Source organism: Capricornis sumatraensis, chromosome 10 (genome assembly GCF_032405125.1).
Source record: "Capricornis sumatraensis isolate serow.1 chromosome 10, serow.2, whole genome shotgun sequence".
Lineage (NCBI taxonomy): Eukaryota > Metazoa > Chordata > Mammalia > Artiodactyla > Bovidae > Capricornis > Capricornis sumatraensis.
The window spans coordinates 63,086,361-63,106,507 of NC_091078.1; the positions used below are offsets into that span (position 1 = coordinate 63,086,361).

A 20,147-nucleotide genomic window follows, 5' to 3' on the forward strand; every position below is an offset into this window, starting at 1 on the left:
TCTATAAGCTGGAAAAGTCCACAGGAAAATCTTATCTAAGCATCACGAGATCAGGACATAAATACTGTTGTCAAGACCCCGACAATCCTTGTGGTTGGCAGCCCAAGACACCTGACGTCCTCGCTTAGCAACCCCAGAGGAAAGAAGATCTGAGAATATGGTTCTTAGAAAACTTCAGGGAAGATTCTCATCAGCTCAGCCTGAAATATGTTTCCATCTCTGACCCAGTCACTAGACACAAGGCACTAGAGCACCTGGTCATCCCGGGTCCCGTGCCGGATGGTCCATCTGGCGTGACAAGGCAAGCGGCAGTCAGTCCCACCCATGTCTCATCTTTTATTATCAGAGCAAGGAAGAAGGAAGAAGCCAGAGATGATCAGCATGGCTGACTTAGGCCTAGCAGGGCAAGTGAGCCAAGGAGTACCAAGTCAAGGGGAACTTGAGCTGCCTGCAGGTGAGGGCAAGGACCGGGGAAATGCAGATTTTTGCACAGGTGGTGAGAGCGTGCACATGATGGGCGGGTGGAGTCCAGAGGGCATGCCTTCCTTTGCAGCCTGGACTTCTGGCTTGGGCTCATCTCTGTGACAGCACTCCAGTGGCTTCTCTTCACCCGTGTGCCCGCATCTTGTCTAGGTGCTGGGGAAACAGGCCATAGAAAGTCCTTACGAGTGCCAGCTTTGGGGTTGCTGCTGCTGCTGCTGCTAAGTCGCTTCAGTCGTGTCCGACTCTGTGCGACCCCATAGACCACAGCCCACCAGGCTCCCCATCCCTGGGATTTTCCAGGCAAGAACACTGGAGTGGGTTGCCATTTCCTTTCCCAATGCAGGAAAGTGAAAAGTGAAAGTGAAGTCACTGAGTCGTGTCCAACTTTCAGCGACTCCGTGGATTGCAGCCTACCAGGCTCCTCCGTCCATGGGATTTTCCAGGCAAGAGTACTGGAGTGGGGTGCCATTGCCTTCTCCAGCTTTGGGGTTAGACCAACCAAAACCTGAGCCTGGCTGTGCCCCTTCCTAGCTGTATAGCCTGGGGCAAGTTGCTTAACTCATTTGAGCCGCCAGCTCTCTTCTGCCACGTAGGTATAATAGTACCTGCCTTAAAGGTTTCCTTTAGATAACGTATGGAGGTGACTTTGGACGGTGTTTACTGTTGTAATGTACTCCAGAAATGCAGGCTGTGGCTGATGGAACGGGGGCCAGGTCTCACTCAGCTTTGAGTCTTTAGTGCCTCATGGAGGCTGTTGTCTAGTAGGCCATTCAACAAATGCGTGTGTAAATCAAACTGAAGGCAGGTGAGGACCTGGCCACAGAGCTCCAGGAAACAGTAGTACAAGCAGGAGGATGGGTTCAGGGGTGTGGGATTCTACAAAGGTGGTGGTGTTGGGGTCCACAGGGGAGTCAGGAGGTTCATTCTCAGGAAGCAGACCCTTCGGCAGCTCTCAGAGGCGGGGACACAAGAAGGGTGCTTGTGTAAAGATCCTCTCACAGGTTCAGATTCGGCAGCTCTGGGATGGCTGTCGGGATGAGCACCAGGAGGATACAGACAGCCATCCCAGGGAGACCCCACTGGTTTCTGGGTCATAAACTCAAATGGACAAATGAATGGAGATTCTGTGGCCAACCGGAGAGCACGACCCATCCAGAGGGGCCCCTGTTCTCCAATTTGGGGAGCTCAGCCTCTCTGGATCTTTTAGTTTTGCAAGGGAAGCTGAAAATCTGGACATGTAAGGAGAATTTTTTATTTCTAAATGCTGGGAAGAGTCAGATTTTTTGAACACTCTGAATGGCCAAATAAAACACATTTGTAGGCCAGAGAGGCTGCCACTTGGAGCCCTTGGGCAGCGGTTCCACCCAGGGTGATTTTGTACCCCAGGGAATGTTTGGCAATGTCTGGAGATAATTTCTGTTGTTGCATCTTGGGATTGGGGTAGAGGGTGCTTATGGCATCTAGAGATTAGAGGGCAGGAAGGCTGCTAAGCATCTTATAACTAAGCCCAGGACAGCTCCCCAATCCCCTTCAGAGTTATCTGGTCCTAAGGGAAGTTTAACTGTCCTTTGCTGTGGGCAAAAAAAAAAAGAGGCAGGGCCAGGGCCTGCCACCTGATTTTACAGACTTTGGGGTCAAAGAGACAGGGCTCTGTCCTTCCAACCCCAAGGAACCGGGGCTGCTGTGGTTGAACCTGCGTTGGTCCAATATAATCATATTTTACAGTCTGCATACTTCCTGTGCATGAAGGAAGCAACGCACCACCCCAGCCTCTATAGGTGTGAAAGTCTTGCGAGAAATGTTGACAGAGAGTGTGAATACACTGTCCCTGGGGTCCCCAAGGGCTGGGCGTGATGTTTGCCAGGGATGATCAGGGATTTGGCCTCTCGTTCATGATGGAATGTTTGGTTTGGGTTCCTCATTCAGTAGTTTCTGGAACTGTAGTTGAGACTATTTCCTTTCCCAACAAAACCCAACCATAAAAAATAAAATGCCTTTAGTCCTTCACAGTTCAGTAACTATCGGCTGAGCACTCGCTGTGGCTAGTCCCACCCAGGCTGGTGCTGATGGGGAGAGAGCAGAGACTCAGGCAGTTTCCCTCTGGAAACTTACTGCCTCCATCCAGCCCACCCTCCATCTACCTACAGCTTCATCTTCTTGGAAGAGCACAGACTGCCCATCAGACACTCCCGCTTGCAAACCTTCAGAGGCTCCGGTCCACTTTGTCAGCCTCTGTGATCGGGCCCAGCCTCCATGTCTTCTGTTCTTCTGTTGTTATGTGCCTCTCTTGGCAAACCACACTTTCCCCCTGTTCTTGGGGAACACGCCTTTGCTCAGGCTGTGGCCTTTGCCTAGAATGCCGCCTCCGGCCACCCGTGCAAGGTGAGGTGGTCCCTCTAGCCTCGTTATCCCCTCATCCCATATCACCTCTTTCACTCTTTTGAAGCCTTTTCCACATCATGCCATTTTGGTTCTTGACCCTTGATCCCACCAAACTGGGAAGAGTTGATAAAAAATTCAGTTATGAATTCCCTTTCCTGGACAACCTCTTCACATTGCCCCTGGCATCCAGTGGGTATTGATTCAGGCTGTAACACGATTTCCCAAGCTCTCCACCTGTGTCTGGTATGATACCAGTGCTGCCATACGTGTCACCTCTTTCCAGCTCACAAGGACTTCATGACACCATGGCATCGTTCCATGTTTATGTACAAGGAGAGTAAGGCTTAGCGGAATTGTCACTACATTCATTCATAGGTTCACTCAGCAAGCGTATTTAATGAGCACCCACTGGGTGACAGGCTCTGTGGCATCGCGGGAAGAGTGGCAAAGTGAGACACTGCAAGCTGGGGACCGGGAAACTGACTCTGAGGCCTAAATTTAACAGCAGATAAATTTAACAGGGAGATACTTGGGATCCACCCCTAGGGAGGGTGGAGGAGGGAGCAGAGTGAAGTCAGGCTGTGATGCAGGCAGTCTTACTCAAGGTCTTAGCCAGCCCTAAAAGGAGTTCTAAAGATAGAATGGCCCTTTAAAGCTGTCCAGGTTGAAACAGGAGACACTGGTTTCTATGCCTCATATCTTTGGATGAGGCATCAGTCTTTGGAGGGTTTGTCACCATGCCCTCTGATGCCATCACTGAAGCATGCTCTCAGCCGGGGGGTTGTCTGCTGCCAGTGGTCCCAGCAACGAGGGGGTCTGAGCATCTCTCATCAGGGAGAAAGTCTCTTTGACCTCATGGGGTTTACCTTCAAATGGGAAAAACAAGTGACAAGTGCATAAACAAGTAGGTCACTATGCTTCCCATTATAAGTGCAAAGAAGGGCAGTAACAGGCACTCCTTTTACAGGTGAGGAAGCAGAGGTGCTGAGAGGTTAAACGGTTTTTAACATCCTATCTCCAGTCCCCGTCCCTTTGGCTCTGAGTTTGAGCCCTCTCCACCTAGCAACTATGCTTCCCAGGTGGCACTAATGCTAAAGGACCTGCCTGGCAGTGCAGGAGATGCAAGTTTGATCCCTGGGTCGGGAAGATCCCCTGGAGCAGGTCATGGCAACCCAATCCAGTATTCTTGTCTGGGAGATCCCATAGACAGAGGAGCCTGGTGGGCTATGATCCACGGGGTCCCAAAGAGTCAGACACGACTGAAGCGACTTAGCACACAAGCACACTACCCTGTGCTAGTCACATAGAGCCTTTAAAGTCAAGCTAACGAGCTGGGTCTCGATCCCGTAGGTATTGAGGCAGCTTTGGAGGAACACGGTAAAATACTTTTCTAGGAAATGACACTGGGATGGGCATGGGAATTGGGGGCTAGAGTCAGGGCTTTGTTAAGGGGCAGCTTCAGGAATCTGGGCCCTGCAATGATGCCATTGGTTTCTCTGGGACTGGGGGTGGAAAATGTGGGTTGCTTTGGGCTGCAAGTGACAGAAACTCCAGCTTTTAAATAACTTAACTAGTGAAGCCACAGAAGTGGAAGTTCTGCAGGAGACAGCCTGTGGGTTCAGGGAGGTCATTAGGATTTAGGTTTTCATTCTGCCACCCGAAGCTGCTTCCTCTCCTGGTCCTAAGAGGTCTGCTGATAGCCACTGAGGCTCCCGGCACTTTTGCTACCACTCAGTAGAAGGGCTGAAAACCTCCCCTCCACCTTCTCAGTCCTCTTCCATGCAGTTGTCACATACTCACCCCTGGACTACCAACACATACAGAATGCACCATCTTGAGTCAGGATGGGGTAGACTATGTCCTTGAAAGAACTTGGCTGGAGAGATGAACACAGGCCAAATTCATGGCTCTGTTAGGAATCAGGAAAGGCAAGATTGGATGCTGGGGAGGGAGCTGGCATTGTCTGCTGCAGAGAACAAAGTACCGGGCAGTTTGACGGTAGGATGCGGTGACAAGTTGGATTGAGGATGGAGGAATTTTTTTAAAGTGTCAAAAATAGCTCCAAATTTCCAGTCGCCATGTCTGGGAAGATATTATCCCATTGACTGAACCTGAGGAGATGGAGGAAACATCACACATTTTCTTCTGGATAATTTGAATTTGATGTGATGAGGGGGTCATCCACATGATGCTGTTTTGCAACAGCTGAAGATAGGGTCTTTGGGGTCGTGCAGACAGAGCCCAAGAGAGGGCCGTGGAGGTGATGACATGGCTGCCAATCACCGAGAAGTGGGAGCGGAAGTCAGCAGTGCGTGGGAAGCTGGCTGGGGCAGAGCTGAGAAGGCCAGACTCTTCCCAATAGAGCTGCTTCAAGAAATTTATCTGACAAGGGTCCCTGCCCATGTGCACAGTGACAGAGTACAGAGATGTTCACTGCATCCTTGTTTGGAATATTAAGAGACTGGAAACAACCGGCTGGTTAATTAGTTATGACATATCTGGTGTATGGAACCCCAAGCGCTATTATTAATAGAAAAGGAGAATGCAAGAGCTACATGGCCTGTCAAGGAAAACAATCTGTCAGATATATTGTTTGGTGGAAAAAAACAAGGTGCAAAGGCTTGTGTAGATTACTTTCATTTCTATTAAAAAGAGAACATATGCTATCCAGCTGTATGTGTGTATATTCATAGACTGTTTCTAGAAGGCACCAGAAGAAACCTTTAATAGTAGGTGCTTCTGAGTGGGGTTCTGGGAACTCAAGAGACCTATTTTTCACTTTTTACTTTGCTGGCTGTTAGAGTTAGTTTCTTTAACCATGTGTACTTGTTACCTAGCAAAAAGTTATATCATAAAAATAAATACATAAGAAATGAAGTCTTGGGTGTCAGAGGCATTGGCCAGGCCAAGAGGAGGTCACTGAGGGGTGTCAGAGAGTCTGAAGCAAACCTCAGGGGGAGGGGCTTCAGGAGAAACTGAGGCAGCTGCTGAGACTCAGGGAGAGTGGAAGGAGATGGGAACAGCTTGTTGGGTGCCTCTGTAGATGCCCATGATGTGACAGAAGGTTCCCTGGGAGCTCTACACAGAAAATTCTGCTGAGATAGTCCCGAGCTCCTGCATTGGGTCCCCTTGCTTTAGTCAGCAGAGCCGGAGGGACGTCTAAACAGATCTCTGGAATTGCCCCAGAGCTCTTGTTCTCTGTTAGGAAATCTGACACCTGTAAGGACTGCCTTTGGAGAGGTGATTCTTGGCCCTGCCAGGCCTAGAAGCTGAGGGTAATGAGATGGGCCTGAAGCAGAGCTCAGGAAGGCATAATGTTTGGTGCTGAACCTTCCTAGCGACCCCAGAGTCCGGGGCTCTGATCTGTGCAGGAACTAGAGGAAGGCTGGTCTCTGCAAGTCAGTTGCTGACCATGCTGGAGGCCGAGGGAGCTGAGAGAAAGGACAGGAGGGCTCTGCTCTCAAGGGGCAGAGCTCCCTTTGTCAGTATGGAAGTTTCACATGATGGCCTGGGAAAACAGGGAGAGCATTTTCCCTCCCCTCAACTAATAATGACAATGCAGTCATCCAGCAATATGGGGAGTTCGGTTCAGGACCATCAATGCCGCCACCTCCCCCCGCCCCCCCCACCGCCCCACCAAGTGGATACCAAAATCCAAAGATGCGCTAGATCCTTGTATAAAATGGCATAGCACCTGCATATAAAGATGTACATTCTCTAAATCATACACTTTAAATCATCTCTAGATTACTTACAATACCTAGTACAATGTAAATACCATGTTAATAGTTGTGAATTCTATGTGAATAGAATTATGTGTAAATAGCTGGCAACACAAGGCAAATCGAAGCTTTTGGAACTCTCTAGATTATTTTTTTTCAAATATTTTAAATTTACAGTTGGTTGAATCCTTGGATGCAGAACACTTGGCTGACTGTAATAATAATAATAATACACAAAATAACAGAATCCTGGACTCTTCAGGCTGGAGAGGACCTGGAAATTATTTGTTCATTATTCTTTGACTTGTGTCCCTCAATGTATTAAATATATATGTCACCTTGTGGTTTGGGTTGAGGTCAACTACACTTGCATGCTGTATGCCCCCCCACCTTAGAAAGTCCATGCATATGAGGGGATGAAAGTCTCTGAAAAGTTCTGCAGTAAGAAAACCTGTCTCATTTTGTTCAAGCAACTTTTAAAAGTTTATATATATATATATATATATATATATATATATATATATAATAGATTCAATAACTTCAGTTCCAAGGCCATGGGGCCAGACAGTGATACAGCCAGGCTAGAACCCATATGGCCTGCCTCATGCTCCAATGGACTCTCTGTTTACTTGGGGTGTTCACTGAATTGAAAGGCTAGATAATTATTTGTTAAACCAGGTTCTTTGGAACCCCAGTCTCATGAGATGTTAAGGAATGCTGAGCTAGGGACACACATTCTGACTACATCAGCTTAGGATATCCAGGATTACAGAAAGATGAACAGGTTGATTGGCTGTGGAGCTCCTCAGAATTTTTAGTATGATGTCCCTGTGAATCACCAAGGTAGGGAGGTGATATACAGAGTTCCCCAGCTTACATGGTCCAGGAATTATTGTTGTAAGGAGTCTGTCTCTGAGAGATTGTGCGGAGTTGGAATTCCTGTTGTAAGGAGTCTCTCTCTGAGAGATTTGTTTCATGGAGATGAGTTGAAGAATTCAGATCTGGGTCAGTGAGGTTTATGTGGATTTCTGTACCCCTTCTCGCGCGACCCCAAGTATTGCTGCCCTTCCTGTGTTGAAAAGGAAGTTGGTCAGTGCAGCCAGCACCCTTCTGCCCCTTTGACTTTTCTTCTTCCATGTTACAGAGCAAGGAGATTGGCCTGCAGATGCACGAGGAGCTACTGAAGGTCACCAACGAGCTCTACACAGTAAGTCTCACCCTGGGTTCTGCTACTGTTTGCGATTGAGCCCCCTTTGCTTCCATGTCCAGCACTGAAGGGAGGCTGACCAGTGGTCTGGGGTAACCCTGGACCCTTTCGCTCTGTCCTTTGCCCGAGTGACAGCAGGATTATCAGGGTGGGATGAAATGGCTCACAGCCCCAGCTTCTGTTTCAGAATATCTGGGGAGGGGCCCTGGGCACATTTAGTTTGTAAAAGTTCACAGAGATTCAGATTACCTGCCAGCCATGAGAACATGTTACCTTTCAAAGCAGAAGATGCCAAGCTGAGGTAGAGGGAGCCAGGCTCAGGTAGGACAGGAAGAAGCTGAGGCCCATTTCTTACTGACTGTGGGGCGTGGAGCTCATCTGGGTCTCAGTATTCTCATCTGCAAAATGGAGCACTATTCGAAGGGTCACATGAGGCCGGAATGGGGTTGATAAGCATGCCTTGCCATCTCAGGGATCTCCGGGTAATAATTTCAGAATGTGCACAATTTGGCTCAGAATTAACCTTGCTGCCTGTTTGGGCTTGAGATCTAACTGGGTTTGGGATGGGTGTTAGAATCCAAGAAGGTGAGGGAATGGGGAACACAAGCTCACTGGTTAATGGTGCTGGAAGTTACAGCCTATGCTTTGAGGAGCCATGGGCTGCCTTGGGGAGGAGTGAGAGCCCCAGGGACAGTCCTGGGGTGGGGAGGCCCAGCAGACAGAACCACAGGACTTCCACCCCTAAGGCCACCAGGCTGGAATCAAATTGTTATGTTTTAAGTATGTGGAGATTACTTATCAAGTGTCTCATTAAAAGGGGAGGATTCTGAGGCTAAATTATATTTGAAAATCCCTGGTATGAGAGGACCAAGAGCAGGCTGTGAGAAGGCCCCTCTCGTTGATATTGTTATCTTTCTCAGGCCACATCCTGTGTGATTAGTAGCTGGTGGACCCCTCAGGGGCTAAGAGCCTTTGCCCAAGAGCCTGGACCTCAGATAAGAAGTCCTGCCCAGGCTCCAACCAGCTATGAGAGACTTTGGGCCAGGCATTTTCTCTTCTGGGCCTCAGTCTCCCAATCAGAAAAATGGGGATGAGACTTCCTAGTGGTTGGTCTACCAACGTCAAAACACATATTTTCTATGATTCCAAGTTAAGGAGAAAAATTTGAGCCCTGACAGTTTTTAATTAGATCATTGCTTCGGGTGAAAAGAGGCACTGCTGATGAAGAAAACATGACTTGACTTTGAGGCAGCTGGGACTGTGGGGGAGAACCACCTCGTGGTTTACAGCACAGACTCTGGAGCCGGACACCTGGCTTCAGATCCAGTTGATAGGCAGAAGTAACAATGCCTGCTTATTATAGCCCGTTGTGAGAACAAAAGAGAAGATATGTGAAGAACACCCAGAAGAAAGAGAGCCCAGAGGCACAATGTGTTGGAGCCCACAGTTCTCTCACACTCTGTCTCCACCTCCCTGGAGCGTGTGAGGGTGAGGCAGGCTGTGCGCTCCTGCAGCGGGGAAGCGTGGTGACAAAGGGGCGAGACGGGGGACTAGATGGAATGTTTCTCTGCAGAAGGTTTGTTCTCCATCCTTTTCCTGTTTCTCAGGCACTTCACCTACATGGTGTTCCAGCATATTCCAGCACCTGAGTCTGTATTTGGGACCCTGGCTGCTCCCACTCAGATCTCGAAGCTTTCCTCTGGGCTTCTGCTGGGCGCCCCTCCTGGGTGCTCTCTGTTCACCCCCAATTCCCCCTACCTTGGCTCCTTCACCCCTGTTATTCCCCCTGCCTACAGCTGCCCTCTTTCCTCTTATACTTGTGTCATACTCAGTTTGCAAACCCAGACTGAGCTCCACAACCTTAAGAAAGCCGTCACCTCTGGGCCTGTTTTAAAAAACTCCTTGTGTTATCTTGAAGTTCTCTGCCCTGTCTGTTCAGCTGGCATATACACTCCCTGGAGTCAGATCTTGGTGAGAAGCACTATACTTGACCCCCAAAGCCTCAGATCGCACCTGGCTACTTCAGCTCTCAGTGAAACTCGGGTTGGCAATAGGAGCTTTCTCTACTTTGTGGGCTGGATCGGGCAGGCAGTTGTTAGGGACTAAGAGGGTGATACTTACGCACGTGTGTCCCTGCTGGCTGTGGGGCCGGGTGGCTGGACAGAAGTGCATGCCCTTGGTATTAGACAAACAGGCCAGATAGGCAGGTTGGTCCCTCTTCCCATCTTCCAGCTGCCTCTCAATGGCCTCAGAACTGGTGGGGAAGGAAGGGGCAGCCCCTCCCCACTCTTTCCTTTTGCCACTTGCTGCAGAAAAGTGAGACCCTGGCAGTGCCCACAGCACCCCCACCCCCATCAGGGCATTTGTTGTATGTACTGAGTTTTCCGTCGTTGACCAGAAATTCACTTAAATTCAGATATTTGGGACTGCCTTCTATGGTCTTAGCACCACCGGAGGAAGAGCAGCAGGCTGTGAGCATTTCAAGAGCTGGTCTTTGAAGTGTCTTGTACATCCCTGTTATTCCCAGGGTACTTATTGAAGGATGGAAGGAGGGATCTGTGAATAAATGAAAGAAACTGGTTTTGTCTGCAAGGAGTTTAGAACCTGCACAGGAAGATGCTAGTAAGCTTGTGAACTAGTCAGAGCCTAGCGTATGCTGGATATGTGGACTCGGAGGGAGGGCGCCTAGACTGGGGGTCCCCGGGGATGGCTCCAGGTTCTCTGCAGTGTCCCCACCGCTGTCCCCGAGGGTGGTGCTGCCACCTAGAAGGCAGTCGGCACAGACTGGCTGAGTGAGGTAATGACAGGGGAGTGTGGGCATTCATGAGAGACTCACTGAGGGTTCAGAAGGTGAAGGGCTGGCTCCAGGTGGCTTACTGAAATCCAGGGTATTCTGAGCCCAGTGCCTTTAGATGGTAGGAATTAGCAAAGCAGACAGCTAGAGAGGAAGAGAAAAGGAATTCTCAGTAGGGGAGACAACATAGGATCGTAGCAGAGCAAACATTACAGGGGCAGGTGGGTTTGAATTTCTGCTGCACGACCTCCCAGCTCAGCCAAGTCAAATATCGTCCTTGGACCTCATTTTCCTTATTGTCAAAACAACCATGGCCAGAATGTATTTCACACTTTTAGATACTTACCCACTCCAGTGTTCTTGCCTGGAGAATCCCAGGGACGGGGAGCCTGGTGGGCTGCCGTCTATGGGGTCGCACAGAGTCGGACACGACTGAAGCGACTCAGCAGCAGCAGCAGCAGGAGATACTTTATATGTATCATTTAATTAACACACATTTTACAGATAAAGAAACTGAGGCACAAAGAAATAAAGCCTTGCTTAAGGCTTTATCAGTTATCAATGACTGTGTAACAAGTTATATCAAAACTCAGTGTCTGAAAATGACAACTCTTTTATTTGCTCATGATTCTGTGGATTGGTGATTTGGGCTGGGTTCCACTGGAGCCAGTGATATGGCTACAATTTCCTGAACAATCAAAAAAAACAGAGCTCCAAATGGGGAAACACCAGTGGGGTTTCAAGCCTTTGTGTCATATGTGCTGACAGCTCATTGGCCAAATCAAGTCGCACAGCCAAGTCCATAGTTGTAGGATGGAGAGCTAAACTGCTTCTGAAGTGCCAGCGCAAAGTGATCTCCCTGAGGCCATCGAGCCACTGCTGTGGCCAGCTTCGTAAACAATTTACCAAAGCACCCCGCTACTGAGGGCACTCTGGACTCCAGTTCCACGCTTTGTCATTGGGGATTTCTTTCTGGTTACCATGCCTGGTTATGCAAGCCTTTAGATGGTCCCTCCTCTCCCAGCCCAAGTCATGACCACAGGGACTAAAAAGGAAATGATGTTGAGAAAGGATTGTCCAGGAACCCCATGTCTTTTCTTGTAATGTTTTATAGAAGAGATGGTAAGGGCATAATGATGATAGAGATGAATGCTTACGGTCACCCATCTCCCATTTTAGGGAAAAGACTTGTCCCCATCTGGGATCAGGAGGACACCGAGAAGACTGCAGGGCTGGGCGTTTTGTTACTTCATTTGTTCATTGGTTCATTCATTCATTCATTCACTTGACAAGGCTTCCCTCTGCCTAGTCCCCATCACCTTGAGGTGCCCTTCTTTCTAAAACATGCCAGGGCGCATGCACACACACATGCACACCCTCGTCACACCTCACCTCTTTTCCCCTGGACTCCCATCAGCCTGACGCAGTATGGCTCTTGCTCACCATGTACTGGCCTGGGAGGAAAGAAGGGCAGAGGTCAAGAATGTGGGCCAGTGTGCCAGTCTGCCAGTCTTTCTGGAAGAAGCAAAGCCAAAACAAAACAGAAACAACACATTCTGTTTTTGTTGTTCAGCTAAAAATATGTTCAGATTTTCAATAGTTCTACATCACAAAATGCACCTGTTGTACTTTGCACTAACAAACATTGGAGCATCTGTCACCTGGCCCCTCCTCCGGGCTCAGGAGCTCCACTTGAGGCTCCCCCAGGCAGGGCTGCTGGGTCTGCCTTCCCAGCCCAGCACTGCCAGCGGGGCCCTGAGACTTGGTTCAGGGCAACGTGCAGGGGGCCTGAGGAGCATCCACACGAGCCCACTGCTGGTGACAGGTGGACACTGATTGGAGTAACAGATGGGCTCTACCTTTTACTTACTCCATCTCCTATTTGATTTGCACTGGGCTTAGGCATGTGAAATCAATTCTGGGCCCTCAGGTAAATTTTTGCAGTGGCGTCTCCCTGTCTCCCTATCGATGACCATTCTCAGGGATGCAATAGTAGAGAGAGCTTGAGATGGGATCCTGCAACCTGGTAAGATTGCCTCAGCTCCATGCCAGCCTCACTGTGTATCTTTCTGGATTGACATCTGTCATCACGGAAGTATAACCATCGTGCTTTCATCATGCCATTGGGCCTTGAGCCATTTACTTAATGGTTTTCTTTAAATCAACTCTTAAAAAAAAACAAAACACACCTCTCCCTGTTGTAATTAATTTGTGGAGAAGCAGCCATGTGTACTGAAAAGAATACAGATTTTTAGAACCAAATGGACCTGGGTTCCAGGCCCTGTCACTTGTCAAACCCTTTGAGTTTCAGCCCCCTAGAATACGGGGATTCACCACCTCATCCTCTGGATTCCATGAGTGAGTGGCATAGAGCATAGCACAGTGCCTGGCAAATATCAGTGTTAAACCGTTGTGTGTTTATGAAAGTGAAGCATAAATATTTTTCATTTTTCCTTCCCTCTCTCCTCCTGCCTACAGCTCCGCTAGGCTAGCTCGAGCTCAGAGAATATTTTGCCTAAAAAAGTTCAGCCATCTCCTGATTGCTCTCCCATCTCCCATCCTCCCATCCTTCATGCTCGAGCCAGAGAGACCATTTGTAAAGAATTGTTGGATATTTAAAGTTAGCGATAGATAATGCATGCACTATGGAGAAAATCCCTGATAGTTAAACAGTACCTAAAGGTACCAAGTGATAAGTGTGTTTCCTGTTACCCACCTCTCCCCCTCCTCCCATACATGCCCAGTTATTAGTTTCTAGTTCAGCGGGTGACTCCTTGGAGAGATATTTAATTCATCACCAAGGTACATGGACACACGTACCCTGCACGAGGGACACCAGCTGGGCCTTGCGCAGCTTGTTCTGCATTTTGCTATTGTAGTTATGTTTTGGAGATTGTTTCATTTCATTAGGGGTTAGAGCCTCCACTCTTACATGGTGCTTATCACATGCCAGAAATGGGTCTCAACGCCCAGTGTCTTAATTCTTGTCATTCCCAGTTCACTTTTGAGGTAGGTGGTGCTGTTACCACCCCATTTTAGAGACAAGCGGTGTGAGGCACAGAAAGACCAGGTAGCCAGCCCAAGGCCACCCAGTGGGGGATTGGCAGGGCCTGCTCCAAGTCTACTCACAGAAGTTGCTTACATAAATACATTCAACTATTTATATAAACATACGTATATTAAACAAGTGGCAACCTGCTCCAGTATTCTTGCCTGGACAATTCCATGGACAGAGAAGCCTGGCAGGCTATAGTCCATGGTACCGCAAAGAGCTGGGCATGATTGAGCACCGAGCACATGCACACGCATGCACACACACACACACACACACACACACTCTTATATATATTTATTTTGGCAATGACACTTCACATTGGTGAATGAAAACAAACTGGCATAACAGAAGGTTTCCATTAGCTAAATGGAGAAAAAACAATGTTAATTCTTTCTAAAAAACTTCTTATTTTATATTGTAGTATAGTGATCAGCAAATGTTGAGATAGTTTCAGATGAACAGCAAAGGGACTCAACCATACCTAACCATGTATCCATTCTTCCCCAAACTCCCCTCCCATCCAGGCTGCCACATAACACTGAGCAGAGTTCCTTGTGCTATTCAGTAGGTCCTCATTGGTTATCCATCTTAAATATAGCAGTGTGTACATGTCCATCCCAAACTCCCTAACTATCCCTTCCAATATTAATTCTTGCTGCTGCCTCCAAGGCAGGCATTAGATATGAGAGCACCGAGCTGAGTTGTTCCCCCTAATATAATCAGAAGGATTCCAAGAGAACTAAAAAGAGTTAATAACGTCTGTAACACCTGAAATCACTTCTCTGACACAAGTAAGTGGTTCCCATTGCACACTTTGGGAAACCCTGATGCAGTGCAAGTTAGCTGGGCCTTGGTCCTCGATTCCACATCTGCAGGAGGAAGGCAGAAAGCTAGAGGAACTCTGAGGATCCTCTCAGGCTTGTCTCTTCATGCCGCCCTGGGAGGGAGACCAGGGCACGGCTCTGATTCAGGGCAGGGCAGGCCCTGCCGGACTGTCACAGCCTGTTGGCCAGGCATGTGCCCAGTGTCATCTAGGGCTGGCAGTGGTCCTTAGAAGAATGAGGGCAATCATGTTTCCCTCTAGACAACCTCCTCACCCCTCTCAGCTTTCCCATGGAGACATTCCTTCACACAGCTGACGTTTACTGATGATCCGTGTGTCCAGAGGATGGGTCATGGCGAAGCCCCGTGACAGGTGTCAGCAGGGATATGGACACGGTGTGAGCGGAGAAGAGATGGATTGGAGCTGAATGACAGTGGACTTTCCTGGGTGGAGAGGGAGGCACAGAAAGAAGCAGGAAGCCAGGACACAAGATGAGTGGCCCCTGTTGAGCCAGTCAGTGTGAGTCAGACACTAAGTCTGGCCAGGGGGGGCCAGGGTTGATCTGGGTGGTGGGAAACCTAGTGGGGAAGGAAGGCCGCCTTTTGGAACTCATTCAGGAGCAAGAGAGAAAGCCAGGACAACCTGACACGTAGAAATGGCACCGTACTGAGTCTCGGAGGCTGACCCACTGATTGCATTGTCTTTCTCCCCAGCAGAGTGTGTAATCTAAAGGCAGAGACCCTATCTGTCTTCCACACGGTAGAATTTGCAGCACCTGGTATATAGTGCCTGCACATAATAAATTGTTCAATAAATACTTAATGATTGAAAGTGTAGCTGCCCCCCACGCCACCAATATACTCACCGGAGCAAAGGCAGAACGACATCTCCTCCATTTTGTCTTATTCCCTCTCTCCCTTTTTCTTCTTTTCTGTCTCTCTTTCCCCCTCCCTTCCTTCTTTCCTTCCTTCCACCATTCCCTCCCTCATTAGGTGGTGTTTTTCTCTACAGGAGGCTTCTCTCCTGTGGAGATAAAGTTGGCCCACGTCCACCACCCCCATCCCCACCCCCGCAGGCTCACGTCCTATCAGCCCAGCGCCTCCTAGTGGGCAGCAAACACTGCCTTCCCCTGTCTCCAGCAGAGCCCCAGGGCTGTTTCTAACTGGCCAGGCTGGGGGGGTCCCATTGCTGCAGCCAGATTAACATCATGTTAACTGACAGGTCAGGCCTGGGTCTCCTGCCCACATGCAAGGATTGGAGGGTAGTGTCGGTTTCTCTTGAACCACATGGGCTGAGAACGGTGGAAGGGAATTCAGGGGATTTCCTCAAAGAAAATCAGAAAGGCATTCCAGGAGGACTGGATGATCCTTGACAGAGAGAAACAGCAGATGTCTGCTGAGGGGGAGAAGCTCAGCAGGAGAAGAAAGTGGCTCCGTTGGCTGGTTTTCAGACAAGCACCTGGTGTTCTTCTACCTATAAGCTGTTCCTCAAACCTGTTTGGCTCAGGTTTCTACTGGGCTTAATACTGACGTTCCTCCCTTTGTTTGGAACAATCCTCCCCCACTCCACACCTTGTTCACCCATCTGACAGCTGCTCTTCCTTCAAGATTTAGTTTAGATATCACTTCTCCTCTAAGAAGCCTTCCTTTAGCAGCCCTTACTCCCCTCATCATAGCACTTCTCATATGCTGTGATAATCACTTGCATAATTGTTTGTCTACCTACTAGAGTGTGTATTCAGTGAGACTGTCTCTGTCTTATACATTGTAGTGTTTCCTCGTATAGGTCCGAGTGCAGTACCAGGCCCATCATGAGCTGTTCAGTAAATATTTAACAATTGAAGGTGTAGCTGTTGCCCTACTCCCAAAGATGATATATTCATTAGAGCAAAGGCAATAGAACTCTGTTTTATCCTCATCCATCCCATCCTTCCACTTACTCACCCATCTATCTAGCCATCCATCCATTCATCCACCTGCCACCCATCTATCCATCTTTGCATGCATCCTTCCACCCACCCACCTATCTACGTATCCAGCCACCACTTTATCCAGCCAGCCATCTAGCTGTCATTCATTTATTCATGCAAATATACACTGATACTTGCTGGGTACCAATCTCTGCTCTAATACAGGGATTATGATCGTGGACAGTGTCCTGGCCCTTATGGACTTTGCACTCGAGTTGGGTGAGACAGTTTATAAATGTGCAAAATGAATAAGACAGTGATTAGAAGTTCTGCGGAGAACGTAGGCAGCACAGAGTGTGGTGGTCGGACTGAAGTTTAGGTACTTCTCTTTTCCTTAAGGATGTCTTTGTTATGCTCTGGCCCAGGGTCTCACTTCGTTCACAACTCTTGCGTGGCCCAGGGATGGCCCTTCCTGTTGGGTGGAGGACACGTACACAGAATTGCATTGTTGAAAACCTTTTTTTCTAAAAACTGATCCTTATCCTGCCCCAGCCTGTCCCTTTATTAATGATGTGAACTTCCAGATTGCCTTTGCCTTCTTTTGCATCTAAATCTGGATTTGAAGAACTGTACAGATAATACTTTCCTATTTTCATGATCTGGAGAAGGCAATGGCACCCAACTCCAGTACTCTTGCCTGGAAAATCCCATGGACAGAGGAGCCTGGTGGGCTGCAGTCCATGGGGTCGCGAAGAGTCGAACACGACCGAGCGACTTCTCTTTCACTTTTTACTTTCATGCATTGGAGAAGGAAGTGGCAACCCACTCCAGTGTTCTTGCCTGGAGAATCCCAGGGACGGGGGAGCCTGGTGGGCTGCCGTCTATGGGGTTGTGCAGAGTCGGACATGACTGAAGCGACTTAGCAGCAGCATTTTCATGATGTGAGGTTTGGGGAAGATGCAGGAGGCACAGCGTGCCCAGCGTGATCACCAGAAGAGGAAATGTTGACAGCCTGCCGTCTGGCTTGCTGTATGACTTAGGCTCCAAACTTGCCATTTCTGGGCCTCAGTCTCCTTCAGTGACAGGATAATACATCAAGGTTTCTGGAGCGTCTCTGAGAACCTATGAAACTGACTTGGGGCCAAGAACAGTGGTCTCCACTTACGTATCCCTGCCTAGTACTTCTCAACCTGTGCTAGACTTCTTCTGAAAGGCTGTCCCTGATAGGATCTCGAGGGCTGGAAAGTGAACTCGCATCTGGCAGTAAGCCTCTGGGTGTCTCTGAGGCCCCTCCAGAGACCCCAGGTTCAAGACTGTGTCCCAGTGACTTGAGCGAACTCCTGCGTCCTCCTCTGCTCCCTTCCCCACCCCCACACTGCTGGCAGCCTGCCACTCTGCCGTCACAGCTTCCCCAGGTCTTTGCCAGGCAGCACAGGGAGGTCAGGCCTCTGCCACACAGCCACCGGCAAGTGGTGGGAGGGTCCAGTCTCAGAAGCAGGTCTCCTGAGTCTCCATGGTGCAGAGCGCCCTTTCATCCCTGTGTCGTGGTTTCCTCGTTGGTAAGGCAGGCAGAATATAGTCTGCCTCATAGGGGTTCTGTGAAAAATAAGTGAATCCATGTCTGTGAGGTGCTTAGAAGGAGGCCTGGCATGTAGTAAGTGTTCAGTAAATGTTAGCTGCTATTATTATTATTCTGCTGCCTCTGCAGGATTAATTGAAATGCTCCTTATGGGTAGTAAAAAGAGAGGTTTGCAAAGTCTGAAGTAATAGGTAAATTTAAATATTATTCAGCACCTCCTGGACTGGCAGTATTAAGCAGACTGTTCTGGACCATTGAGCTAAGGGCCTTTTATGCCGAAGCCCCTGTTTCAGGTAATTAAATAAAGGAAGCATCTAGAGGGTTCTGGGCATAAATAGACTCTCTTCAGAGAGGTCCCCAGGTGAACTTCCTTGTAGCAGCTGTCTAACATAAGTGTCCCTGGGCAGTCCAGTTCACTATGATTCTTGGGATCAGGAATTACCAATTGAATCGCATAGAGTTTGACCCCAGGGTCATTGAGTTGTGTTCTCCAATCATGGGGTTTTGGGAATGCAGTTCGGAGACTACTCTGGGAATCTGGCTTGATGGAGGGCAGGAAGGGAAAGGGAAAGTGAAGTCGCTCAGTCATGTCCCACTCTTAGCGACCACATGGACTGCAGCCTATCAGGGTCCTCCATCCATGGGATTTTCCAGGCAAGAGTACTGGAGTGGGGTGCCATTGCCTTCTCCAAAATGGAATATTCTGTGGCCCTAAAAATTATTAATCATGAACCTTGGTACATAACATCCCCCTCTTAATCAACATTTGGTGTTCTTTAATTTTATTTATATATGTGAAACCAGTTAAAAAAAAATTCTTGAAAATCCATGAACAAACTTCGCAAATTGAGAACATGAACTTCAACAGTTATTTATATTGATCTTTGTGCTTTTTACTGACAATGGCAACTGCTAAGAGATTGGCCATTAGAGAATAATTGAGTTGGCTGTGGTATGTTCATGCAATAGAGGAAGAGCCAATTCTACACAGTCTACAGTAGATGGTTTTAAAGGGACGTGAGCTTTGCACTGCCAGATTAATCATAAACTTGAATCATATCACAGTCTCATTGGTCGAAAAGCTGCAATCCTTTTTATTTATCAACTTATTTGATTTTTCATTTTCAGCTATGTAGTAATAAGCATCACTGAATCCAATACCCAACTCAAGAACAGAGTTTTTAAATATCACAGGTTCAAGAGGAGTAGAAAAGTAACCAAAGGAAAATGTGGGAGGCTGAGAAAGCCCAGCCGGGATGCTGACCTTGACCACTTGGATGAATGGATGCATGAATGATTGGATGGGAAGCTCTAAGTGCAAATCGAAATGCTGTATCTTCCTCTGAACTACCTAACACACACGATAAGTCAGTGCTTGAGATAAGCAGACCTCAGCAGCTGAAATGGGGGGAAAAAAAGGATTTTGCAGGAATCCTTGAACCCAGAAAGGAAATGGAGTTCAGAAACGAACAGCACCAGGAGCATAGGGCAGGAATGCAGACACCAGTGGTGTCTGTGAAGGTGGAGGGGTCAAGGAAAGGCTCGAGAATGGGAAAGGGGCCCAGAGACAGCCTTCAGCAGGCTTCCCAGCTCTGAGTCACGTTCCATTCCAGGAGCCATGGCTTAAAGATTGTTGGAAGTAGGCAACTACGTTGGTCATCCGTAAACCTGCAGTCATTGCCTTTGGCCACTAGATGTCGAAAACACTTTGATCCGGCACACTTTCTGGCCCGTTGAGTTGTTTAGAAGTAAGCTTAGAGAAGTCGGAGGGGATGAAGGAAGGGAGGAAACCAGCAAGAAGGGCCTCTTTAGAGGTTTTAGAGCAACTGGAAAAAAAAAAAAAAAAATGGGCCGGATGCAGAGAAGTCTTCTCACCAAGTTCCACGAAGACAAGTTGACTACAAGTTTTCATTTATTGTTTTGAAATTTGGGGAGGTCTTCAGGATGAAAGGAGGGAGAAATGTGGTGTAGAATAACATTTTTTCCCACATTAGCTAATGTTTTCTAGAGTTTGTATTTTTCTGAAGTCAAATAAGTAAGTTCAAGATTTTCAAGCACTCAGCCCAAATCAAACGTGTAGATGGTGGTGGCAATGGTAGTGGCTTATGCTTATATGGCTTTTACTGTGTAGTTGGTATTGATTTCAATATCTCAAAAAATTAACTTATTTAGTCTCACGACGAACCTATGAGA

At 48.2% G+C, this 20,147-nt stretch overlaps 1 protein-coding gene across 1 annotated transcript in view; it reads left to right on the top strand.

Moving 5' to 3' along the window:
• SRGAP3 (SLIT-ROBO Rho GTPase activating protein 3) overlaps positions 1-20,147 on the top strand; it is a 122,082-nt gene that overhangs the window by 34,181 nt on the left and 67,754 nt on the right. The window contains exon 4 of the mRNA XM_068983109.1: positions 7,732-7,794. Within this exon, the coding sequence (XP_068839210.1) occupies positions 7,732-7,794 (63 nt within the window). The remainder of the gene's footprint in view (positions 1-7,731; positions 7,795-20,147) is intronic.